Source organism: Saccopteryx bilineata, chromosome 6 (assembly GCF_036850765.1).
Source record: "Saccopteryx bilineata isolate mSacBil1 chromosome 6, mSacBil1_pri_phased_curated, whole genome shotgun sequence".
NCBI lineage: Eukaryota > Metazoa > Chordata > Mammalia > Chiroptera > Emballonuridae > Saccopteryx > Saccopteryx bilineata.
Window position 1 is genome coordinate 181,902,745 of NC_089495.1, and position 11,571 is coordinate 181,914,315.

The 11,571-nt window shown below is 44.1% G+C and overlaps 1 protein-coding gene across 2 annotated transcripts; it reads right to left on the minus strand.

Annotated features, from left to right (window-relative positions):
* Nucleotides 1–717: 717 nt before the first annotated feature.
* Nucleotides 718–11,131, minus strand: BMP2 (bone morphogenetic protein 2). 2 transcript variants are annotated; one of them, XM_066235965.1, is made up of 3 exons: nt 10,993–11,131; nt 9,471–9,820; nt 718–2,312 (listed from the first exon to the last, which is right to left on the minus strand). In XM_066235965.1, the coding sequence occupies exons 2-3, from the start codon at nt 9,811–9,813 to the stop codon at nt 1,468–1,470; spliced, it is 1,188 nt and encodes a 395-aa protein (XP_066092062.1). In that variant the 5' UTR covers nt 9,814–9,820; nt 10,993–11,131; the 3' UTR covers nt 718–1,467. The 2 variants fall into 2 exon arrangements, with proteins under 2 accessions (XP_066092062.1, XP_066092063.1); XM_066235966.1 differs by having other exon boundaries at nt 10,984–11,112.
* Between the last annotated feature and the right edge of the window lie 440 nt (nt 11,132–11,571).

The window sequence follows — 11,571 nt, forward strand, 5'->3', positions numbered from 1 at the left end:
TCATCTCTGAAACTTTATCTTGGATTCCCCAGGTTTTGACTGTTCTGTAGCTTTGTTTTGCTCTTCAATCTTTCTGCCCCAATGAGGTTCATGTGAAATACTAAATCCTTAGAAATTTCCTTTGGCGCAAATATGAATAACCAAAGGACTTGCTTGTAAATTTCCAACCATTCCTCGCCTTTCCCCCACCTCCTTCCAAAAGGGGTAACTGCAGAAGCAAAAAACTGGAAGCCCAGGGTAATAATCACTGCGAATGCTGCACAAACACATTGTTTTCTCTTCTTACAGATGGGACTTTATAAATTGAAATGCCAGAGCTTTGACATTTATTATCTGAAATACGTTTAACATTTGGAGAAATGTGTGCAAACACATAACCTTGGACAGAAAAGCAAGCAGACTGAACAGAGAACAGGGGGTAGGACACAAACATGATGGGTGCCATTGTGCTGTGTGTTAGGCAGTTAGAAAATTGGGTCCTTCTGAGCCTAAGAGCTCCCAGATGAGGTAAAAATTAAATGCAAATCAATTTCCAAGTCTTCATGAGGGCCACTAGATATGAACTTTAATTATACATGACCACAATATCAATAATGAAGAAATCTTATGTTTTATTTAATACTTTGGCCAGATCAGCCCCTTGGAAGGGACCACTAGTTTAGGAAAGAAGAACAACAAACCATCATTCACTTTCCTGCAGGTTCATCATTTTCCTAATTATTTCTATTGGTCCTGCTTTATTCTTTCTGCAAATTGAGGGGGGAGGGGGGAGGGTTTCTATATTAGATCAACATTGTCTGGTTCTTATCCAAATATTCCACCTAATAAGGACGTTAAGTTCTCATGGATTGGACAACCACTCTGCAACATTCCTGAGAATTGAATAATATAATAATCTTGAAAGTCAGCAGAGTGGATTATCCACTTTTTTTTTTTTTCTGGACTTGAACTTGTGACCTTAACAGTAGCACTGCAAAAAGCAAATGTGCTAAGCACTTTGCCAGAGTAACCTTCCATGTAGACTTTTCATCTTAAATACACACAACTGAAAACAACTACAACTTTTGGAAAATTATGTACAAACCCAATACTTCCTTTTGATTACATATAAATACAAATTAGCTATTTTTTTTTCCTAAAAAGTGGTTATAATAGTAAATAAATACAAAATAAATCTGACCATTATACTTCATGTGCTGGGGTCGAACCCATATAAAATGTACAACTAAATACATTTTAAAATCTTTAAGGAATAATTCTCTGATTAAAATATTTGTTTTTTCCCAACTTCTTTTCGTAGATATAAATATATTTTCAAAATAACTGTGTTTTTCTTTTCTCCATTCCATTCCATAAATAAAGTCTTCATTGGGAAATATTAAAGTGTCAACTTGGGGTTTTTTTTTTTTCTTTTTTCTTTCTAAAATATATATATATATATTTATATATTTATTTTATTTTGCTGTGCTAACGACACCCGCAACCCTCCACAACCATGTCCTGATAATTCTTTAATACGACCTTCTCATTCTCATCAAGGTACAGCATGGAGATAGCACTCAGTTCTGTGGGGACGCAGCATGCCTTAGGAATCTTAGAGTTCACTGAGTTTACCAACGTCTGTACGATGGCATGATTAGTGGAGTTCAGGTGATCGGCCAGGGGAAAGGGGCATTCCCCATGGCAGTAAAAGGCATGATACCCCGGAGGGGCTACGATCCAGTCATTCCACCCTACGTCACTAAAGTCCACGTACAGAGGGTGTCTCTTACAGCTGGACTTAAGGCGTTTGCGCTGTTTGTGTTTCGCTTGACGTTTCTCTCTTTTGTGGAGAGGGTGCCCCTTCCCATCGTGGCCAAAAGTTACTAGCAATGGTCTTATTTGTGACCAGCTGTGCTCGTCTTGGTGCAAAGACCTGCTAATCCTAACATGCCTCTTGGAGACACCCTGGTCCTCCGCTAAGTGGGCCACTTCTACCACAAAGCCGTGGTTGGTGAGGCCCTGTGCAGTCCACCGCATCACAGCCGGGGTGACGTCGAAGCTCTCCCATCTGCTTGCATTCTGAGTCACCAACCTGGTGTCCAAAAGTCTAGTCACGGGGAACTTCGAGTTGGCTGCTGCAGGTCTTATAATTTCATAAATATTAATCCGGTGATGGAAACTGCTATTGTTCTCCAAAGTCTCCTGCATCTGTTCCCGAAAAAGCTGCAGTTCGGCTGAGGTGATAAACTCCGCGGTGGGAATGGACGTTAAGTTAAAGAAGAAGCGCCGGGTTGTTTTCCCACTCATTTCTGGCAGTTCTTCCAAAGATTCTAATTTGATATAAAAGGGTGGAAGAAAAGAAAAGAAAAAATACTTGGGTAAGATAAGCAATGACCGTCTGAAAATAGAAAAGAATGTGTAAATTTCATTTCAGGGTTTGATTTAACCCGTATAGAAGTTTGCAGCCAGAAAATAAAAATCCCCCCGTTTAGGTAAAAATAATCTCCCTTTCTACACATTTCTGTCAATGAGCCTACCATGAAACACAATTCCATCATTCATTCTCATGTTCTTCTCCAATACATGAATACTGCCTTCCAGGTGGCTATAATAATGGGGGAAATGGTGAAGCATTTCTTTGGAATTCGCAGACTTTAGGGCAAAGAAAAAGTCTGCACTGTAGTTAGTAGAGGTCTAATGAGTGAGGATTGGAGGAAATTATTGCATTTCGTAAAAAGAAAACGGCTTTAATGTCAATCCCTTAAGCGGTATTCTCAAACATTGCTCTGCAATTTAGATGATTTACAAATCTCGATACACAGATTTCAGTTTCCTAATTAAAGACTCTGAAACTCGGCATCAATGATGACATTTTGCAAAGCACACCCTACTATTTTACTCAAAAATCCAGAGACAAAAGCATGGCCAGGAATCTGCTTCTTTGGAAACGTAGGGTGGTGCTGGGACACTGTAGTAATTAAGGCTGACAATTTCAAAAGAAACAACTTCCCAAGCGTTGTCTGTTCTCTCACCTCCTTATGACCTCGAAAATCAGAATCTCATTTTAGATGCTTTTAGAAGAAAAAAAAAAAAAGGACTCTCCTGTTTGTCATTCCTTTATCTTTACAAAAATAAATCATATTAAAAAACAAACACCTACCCAAGAATAGATACAAACCCCCCCCAAAAAAAGATGAAAAAAATCTATAAAAATGCCATGATAGTCAAAACACAGAGATAATCTCATCCTATTACAGCATTATTATCAGTCTATATCTATTATCATTGTTTCAAAGTAGTAACTAAAGTGGGCTATGTGTAAAAGCTCTTTCTGGTTAAGGATTCCTGGATTTTAATATTCAGGAGTACCATTTTCCAAACAAACAATAGAAAACAGCATTGCACCTTGAGTGCTTGTAGTCTGCAAGTCGTCCAAGGTACACAATATTTTTAAATTGATTGTACACATGATTGTATGCAACACTGGAATTTGACATAGTTAGGTTTCTCTTCTTCTAGCTTTACCACATCCTGTCATTTGTCAAAAAATATATCTGCTTCATTCGGGATCCATCATAAATGCTAACAAAATCGAGTTGGCCATAGTTCCGTGTCTTGACCATAAGAGGACACCATACTCTCATTAGTTTCATTGTTGTATTTTTCCTTTTAAATCAAACGGCTAGAAGCTGATCACAGAATCTAAATGCCGCAGTGAAGGAGAACCACTTCAGAGCATTCACTCAAAGGTTCGACCTGTGTAAACCATCATCAAAGCAGCAGTCATCATTGCAAGCCAAGTGGGAGCAGCAAGTTCACGTGGGCCGTTTATACCAAATTATGGAGCAATGCTTCAATGTGAAGATTCCCACACTCTGACCCTCACACAAGACATCTAAAACACCTTACACTTGCAAATGCAGGATCTGATTCAGTGGGTCTGGGGTCAGGCCTGAGACTCTCCATTTCGAGCCAGCTCCCATGTGAGGTGATGCTGAGAGCTCGCAGACTGCCCCTTGGAGCCTAAAGGTTTTAAGTAATGTTTTTCATACTCAAGTACTAATTGCTGGGAGCACATGTGAAACTGTGTTTTTGTTGAATAATATAAAAGTGAGCAGACTTGCTAGTGTTGGCCAAGGAATGCATTGAGGCCCTTGAAATAGAAAGACCTCCTAAAACTCATCTACATACTTGAACATGGAGACTGTCAGGCCAGGAAGTGAGCCCTCCGTGGTCCCTGTGCCTCCTAATCCACACCTGTTGGGGAAACGTTTTGAGAGCCACCACATCCTAAACCTACTATAAGCGAGGAACACATTATTTTTAAAAGAATCCTCCCAGCAATGGAACCAGGACTCTATGTGGATCCCAACAAAAATCAAGGATTGCATTGGGTTCCTTTCCTCTCCTCCTTGCAATTCAGCCTTCTGATCTTTGCCCTGAAGGCATTCTTTCAACAGAGATGCTGAGGAAATGGTACCAGAGGAAACAGGAGTGAAGTAAAACCCAGCCATGTCCCCAGACACAATGACCCAAAACCAGACCTGCACCTGACTTCTCCGAATGCCAGCATACCTAAGAACCCTTCTTTAAAAGGCAAAATATCCCTCTGACCAGCTGTATTAATGAAGGTACCCAAAGAAATCACAATGGCAACAGAAACCCTGAATCTAAATCCATACATTGTTAACAAATTATAAAACCACAGACGCCTGGACACACACACACACACACACACACACACACACACGGCCAGAGGATAACAAGGAAGGGACAATCTCCATGACAAGCAGGAGGGACAGGTAATTTTTGTCAGAAGATGAGTATAAAGGAGGCAGAAAATAGAACAATAAACCTCCAAAGTTATATATCAAGTTGAATCAGGTAAAACCACCACCTATTGACCAGATTTAATCTATAAAAACAGCAATTTCATGAGCTTCACAATCTCACCTGGGATGGGGCAAAAAAGATAATCACTTAGTTATGCCCTTAACGGGGGGGGGGGGGGGGGCGCACTGTTAAATAGTACCAAGTAATGTGAAGAAGACCTTTCTCTGACTTTTCAGCTTCATTGCAGGCAATCTGTTCTTCGAAGGAGCCTTCTTCCCCCTTAGCACAAAAGCCTATATAACAACACCCCCAACTGCAGACTCAGGTCAGAAGAGTGAGAAGTTTTCTGAAACCCCCACACCCAGGAGAATCACTGGCCCAGGTTAGGATACCTACCACCCTTTCCTTTAACCTGCAAGGGAGCAACATTAATTTTTTCTTCGGGCTTGAAAAATCAAAACCTATGTGAAATAAAGTAAATAAAGAAAGCAAATAAACAAAACTTCTGCAAACTATCCCAGCAAGCCAGGAGAGTCTGAAAATATAGATAGAGCACTTACCTAAGTAGGCGGTGTATGCATTTTGGGGGCTTATACAGTTGTTAATTCTCTGGAAATAACTCTTATAGAATGATCTGAACTTGACAAGGGATTTGAGGACTCTAGCCTTTCTCAGATCTGGGTTCCTGAACCCAGTTCTTAATCAAATAAATGTTCTTCACGTTTATTTAAAAGTTCTTAACCAAATAAATGAAGCCATGACGGCAAATATATGGGGAAGTAAAAAAAAAAACAGTACTAATAAGGCAAGGACATTCAACCTCTCCTTAAAAGTGAAGAATCATCTACACTCTGTCAATTATTCACCTATCAAAATAATCCTAGAGATAAGACTGAATTCCATCAGCTAGCCTAAGTCCACACTGGCTTCCTCTTTCCTAGATAAGGGAAGAATATAACATAAAGAAGTCATAGTGACAATGACAGCTAGTGTACTGAATGCTTCTTTGTGCCATGTCTGGGACAGAGAACTTTATATGAATTATCTCACAACAAACTGATTAGAGGGAAACTGTTATATCTCCATTTAGTGAATGAAATAGTTGGGAGCTCAGAGAGGTTATGCGACTTTCCTAAGGTCACAGAGCTAGTAAATGAAGAGCAGAGCTGTGAACGTGAGTCTCCTGCAGTGCCCAAGAGTCTGGCTACTACACGGCACTAGGTAACATAGCAATGAAACAATAATTCTAGCAAAAGTCAGAACCATTAGGAGTACACTAATAATTAATACAATGATAACTATAGAGGTGTGTTGTTTCCCAACTAAAGAGATAGAATCACGCTACCCAAGTATGGTGCAGTCAGTGCACAGAACTAAATGAGCTGAACAAAGTAGCAGGGACATGCAGATCTTATTTGGAACCACTGATGTTCTGTGGCTGTTTTTTTGTCCTACAGTATGGTGAGCTTTAGCAAAATAGTGAATTATCATTATGCTTTGAAAATCAGCAACACTATCTGGATAAAAATGTGTTCATTAAGATAAAAACAACAAAACCTAGGGGTATTCTAGCCAATCAGTAAGAGCAGAAATTACTGAAATAAAATGAGTGGCTGAGAATAATAAAATAATATTTTCTAGCATATAAAACAATGGTCATAGAACTGATAGCTCTAAGAGAAAAAGATAAAAAAAAAAAGAAAAAGGTGAAAGTGAGTCAGTTAAAAAAAGAAAGAAAATAAAAAAGACAAGCACAGAGATGGCAGCTGAAGGAACTAATAATGGTCATAATGGACATACACACTAACCCTGCTGATGCGGCCGCTGCCCACCCTTAGCTCCAACACCTTCGGAATGATTGAGCGCCCTTGTCTTGTCCTGACCACTTAGTGAAATACACAGAGGGCAAGTCTTAAAACAAAACAAAACAAAAAAAAATAGCTCAATGAGGAAAAAGGAAGAGAAATTATAGAGAAACCCCTCACTCACAAAGGTAGAAAAAAAAGTGTTAGTGCAAGTTCTACCATTGGGCACCAAAGCCACAACCTCTATAACCACTTCCAAATAGAGTATCTGTCCTACTTACGGGGTATTCTATCATCACGCTTTAGTACCTGGGGACAATAAGGAAGTATACCATGAAAGCATTGGTTTTGGGGGTGTCCAGTGTCCAAATCCTTTAGTCACACTGGGAATGTGATACAAGTTCTCCTTCACAGGGCAACAATTGTTTCTTGAACTTCCTTGCTGTATGGATACTTTCACAATAATTGTATTTGTGGGAACAGGGTCAACCTCTAGCAAAACTCTTGTCATAGAGGCAAATCATTCAGTTATTTCCTGCAAGAAGAAGACTGTGCCTTTCAGAGTCTGGAGAGCAAGCACCCGGCCCCTGGATATTCCAATCGGACAGGAAAGTGTGAAGCCTTGTTGCACAGCCAAGGGAGTCAACTCATTTCAGTGTGTTTCTCACTATATAGCACAGCACTAAATGCTCCTTCCAGTCATAGAAGTGATTTTTCTATCCTCAGTGGTAGCCTGAGGCCTATGTGCCCAAAGCACTTCTTAACAACTTGGAAAAAAGAAAATTATTTCAGCACTTGGGCTTCCCTGAATAAAAGCCATTGCAGAAGGCACAAGACAAAGTTTGAGGAGGAATGACAACTGATAATTTTGTCTCAGATCGCCTTCCATGTGGTCCCATTATCTTCACACATTGGTTGACAGAATTTCATCAGACCTCTTGTCTCGTAATGTCACCAAAACATCCAGATCCCACCCACAAACAAAACCAACAAGTAATTCTTATAATCGGGTCCTTTGGTCCTTTACCAAAATGTCCATTAATTCTACATAAACTGAATTCTGCCCTTAAGCCAGCATCCTCAAATCACATGGTTTATTAAAACATTCTTAGTGCCATGTGTGCCACAAGGATGTTTATAAAAAACAAATCCTGGCTTGCACAAAAATGAAATGGTCCTCAAATAGTGCAGTATGTGACCTAATGTTGATATACTAGTCTTAACAAGAAATGGGTTTGTTAAAATTGGGGACAAAAAATTCCATAGCTTTTCTCTAACATCTAATTGCATTAAGAACTAAGGTCATTGAAAGTTGATTTCAAGCAAGTCGGCAGCTGCTATACTATTTCACACATAACACTGACACTTTTAAAGATATAGAACCTGAGGTATTAATTAAGCACACTATTTAAATTAAAACAACACATTCAAATAATTTGTAGCCTGTTCGGTTTTGATCAAGAGAAAGAATAAAGCAGACGTCAGTGATGGAATCCTCATGCAGCTGAGTATCTTCAGTGTGAAATTATTTAAATGCTCTTCCTTTTACATTATGAGAGACACACGAGACCTTCATGACCTTCAATGTAAAAAATGGTTTCCGTGTCATAGTTCCAGAAGAGGTGGCTGAAACAGCTGCTCCTGTTCATTTTCTACCCAGAGAAACTATTCTAACTACCATTAGCTGAAATGATGAGCTGGCTCTCTAATCGTCCACAGGTTATGATGAAAACATTTCTACATCTCACAGAGTGTAGATTCCACTTGAAATTTACCACCTGGGCAGGGCAAGGCAAGAAAAAGGGAACTTCACTCCCAACTCCCAAAGATCCTACAAGTGGTTGCCCTGTGACATGCAACTTAGTGACCTTCTCTAGAACTTGTAGGAACCATGCTCTAGTTAGACTGTATTAAGCCAGAGGTGCATTTAAAAGTGTAGAAAAAGAACTGAAGTGGAACATATTTTTGTCAAATTGCTCTAAGAACGTAGGTACAACCGATCCCAAGAGCTCTAAGACATTTCATATTCATTAAATGCCTTTGCGATGAAACAAGCAGGATATCCTACCTTAGGGGGAAAAAAAACCACATCCAGTATCACACAAGAAAAAAAAATCCAGATTTCAATGCACACGAAGGAGATGAGGCAGCTGCTGCAAAAACTTTTATCGGAGGCTTCCCCTGTCTACTCCGAGTGCATCTCAGATTTAAGCACAAGACAAGAAAGTCATTGTGAAAACAATAAGATTGATTGTGGAATTGATCTCCCACGGGGATTAGACAGGGATTCGAAATTTTCCAAAGCAGGGCCAGATCAACTGTAAATTAGAAAGACTTCAGACCTTGGGCTTTGATTTTTCAATACAATCTCTGAAAATTCTGCCCTTGGCTGTCTAGCCTGAAACCCTGGCTTAAGCAAGAGAGGCAGATTTATAGAGTGAGGGTTTCCAAACAGACGGAAAGAGATCCCGATCTGCACCACCCCCCCACCCCTTTACTTTTCCCTCATGGAATTCTTGCTCGGTTGGCTGACTAAGGGGCATGCCTTTTGCCCTCATCTTCCCCATCATTTGATTTCTCTCCAGTTCCTGGGGGAGGAGTCGCTCTTCTGGCTGCAAGCCAGGAAAAGGGTGCGGATTTACCAATGGGGAATCCCTGGTTCCCCCACCACACAAGCAGTGCGTTATATCCAGGTTCAGAAAGGTTCTTACAGTGACAAGACTGGAAAGAGCTCCCGTGCCCCGGCCAATCTGCCCTTCCAGGGATGCCTGCAGTCTGCCCACCGTGGGGCGCTTTGCGGGATGACTCCCCGCCCCCGTCCCGCCCCCACTCACTCGCTCCACGCCTCACCTTCGTGGTGGAAGCTGCGCACGGTGTTGGCGAGGCTGGCTGCCCTCTCCAACCGGTGGTCCGGGGCGGGCGCGCCCGGCTGGCCGGAGTGCCGGCGGTACAGGTCCAGCATGTAGGGGGGCACCACGGCGTCCCTGCTGGGGGTGGGTCTCTGCTTCAGGCCGAACATGCTGAGCAGCCGCAACTCGAACTCGCTCAGGACGTCGTCGGAGGGCTGGGACGAGGAGCGGCCAGCTGACGCTGCGAACTTCCTCCGGCCCAGCTCTGGAATGAGGCCGGCCGCGCCGCCCAGGAGGATTTGGTGAAGCAGCAACGCTAGAAGACAGCGGGTCCCGGCCACCATGGTCGACCTGCAGACAGGGCCAACGTGAGTCACCGAGTTCCCCGCCCAGCCTCTCCCCCGTCAGCCCCTGTGGCCCCCGCTCCCGCTTGGTCCGCCAGCCTCCTCCTCCAGGGTGCCCAACTGGCTTGCAACATTCGCGGGGGTACTTCAGAACGACTGAAGCTCGAATGATCTGGAGAATGTTCTTGAGCCCTTCCCATCCCACTCTTCATTCGTCTGACATGATTTTGTACCACCCCCCACCCTCCCAGCGTCAATGACTGTCACCTTTTTTTTTTTTCTCTGTGACACCCGCGCTGACAGCCAATGCAGGAAACCTGAGAAAACCACCACTACTGGGTCTGACACCCCTTGCTTGTCCCCTAAACAAACCCAAACACACAATGCTCAGCGCTTGCTTGCATATAAATACGCACGAACGGTGCATGTGACTTCCTTAAAGGCACTGTATAGAACTTCCTGATACACAAAGTCTACAACTTCCAGACCCAGTAAACTCAAGGCCACAACTTCCGAAGCCACTTGCAACTTGTGGCCCACGCGCCTCTAACCTCAGAGAGGTCGGGACACTCCACTCCAATCCTGGACCCTTTCCCCTTAACGCAGTCAAGATATACAAGTATCTTACTGGTATTACATAAATAGCTAATATCAATTCACGTGTCATTGCGAGGTGGCACTGAACTACTACCCTTCGAATTCCTGGAAACAAACAGAGAGAACCCCAACTTTAGTAACGTCTCAAATGGGATGCGGCTCTGTCTAGAGACAGCAGACCTCCCGGAGAAACTTGAATAGCGAAGGGATGGCCACGGTAGGGCAGGCATACAGGTTGGCAGCTAACGGGTGAAATCCAGAGGCCACCCTCTCGAGGGGATTTGGCCTTTTTAAAAAAAAAAAAAAATCATATAGGTGTTAACAGCCCTAATAAAATATCCAAGAGAGGGGAAGGAGGAGGGGCGGAAAAGTGCGAGCCAGACGGGCGAGGTTGCCGGTCTCTGGGTCACCGGGAGCGGTAGGAAGGGGGCATCCCAGCAGGAGCTAGGCTGGCTGCACGTGGACTAGGCGAGGGGTCTGTTTACGTCCGGCCTGGCTGGACCCCAGAGGGCTCAGCTGCAGCGGCCGCCGGGGCACCGCGCCCATCCTCCCCAGTCCCAGCCCGGGGCCCACCTTCTCTACCTTTAGGAGACCGCAGACCGTCTAAGAAGCACGCGGGGACACGTCCATTGAAAGAGCCTCCACATGGAAAAAGCTCTGGCCGAAGGACCTGGCGCAGGGAGCGAGTTCCCTTCCTTTGCCTCCTCCTCCTCCTCCCGGGTGCCGGCCGGGCAGTCCCTCTCCTCACGCAGGGAGCGGCGTCTCGGGGTCGGGCCCAGCGAAGAAGTGGAGGGGTTCGGAGGCGGTACGGCTGGGTCCAAAGACACCGGCACGAAGTGGGGAGACCAAGTTATTCTCCCTGCAAGTTCAAGAAGTCTCCAGCCAAGTGCTGACACACAACAACAGCGAGCAAGGGGAGGAGTGCGGGGCTGGGAAGGGAAGGGAGAAAGGAAAGGCTGGTGCTGTGGTTGTCCTTAGGAACCAGCGCCCGCGGGACGCGTGGCCCCGCGCGGGACCGGCTCCGGGACTCGGGGGGCGAGGGCAGGGCGCTCCGCGCTAGCTCCGCCGCGGCCCATGGTTCGGGGAAGCCATCCTGGGCGACGCCGGGTCCGGAGAAGGGCGCAGCGGCGATCTCGGTGCCGGGCGAGCCGCCCCCCCGCA

Bases quoted from the DNA above. Each gene is read 5' to 3' on its own strand.
- BMP2 (XM_066235965.1), bottom strand. From the start codon at position 9,813: ATGGTGGCCGGGACCCGCTGTCTTCTAGCGTTGCTGCTTCACCAAATC. The intron at 2,313-9,470 runs GTGAGGCGTGGA...ATATCAAATTAG, and splicing joins GCGCAGCTTCCACCACGAAG to AATCTTTGGAAGAACTGCCA.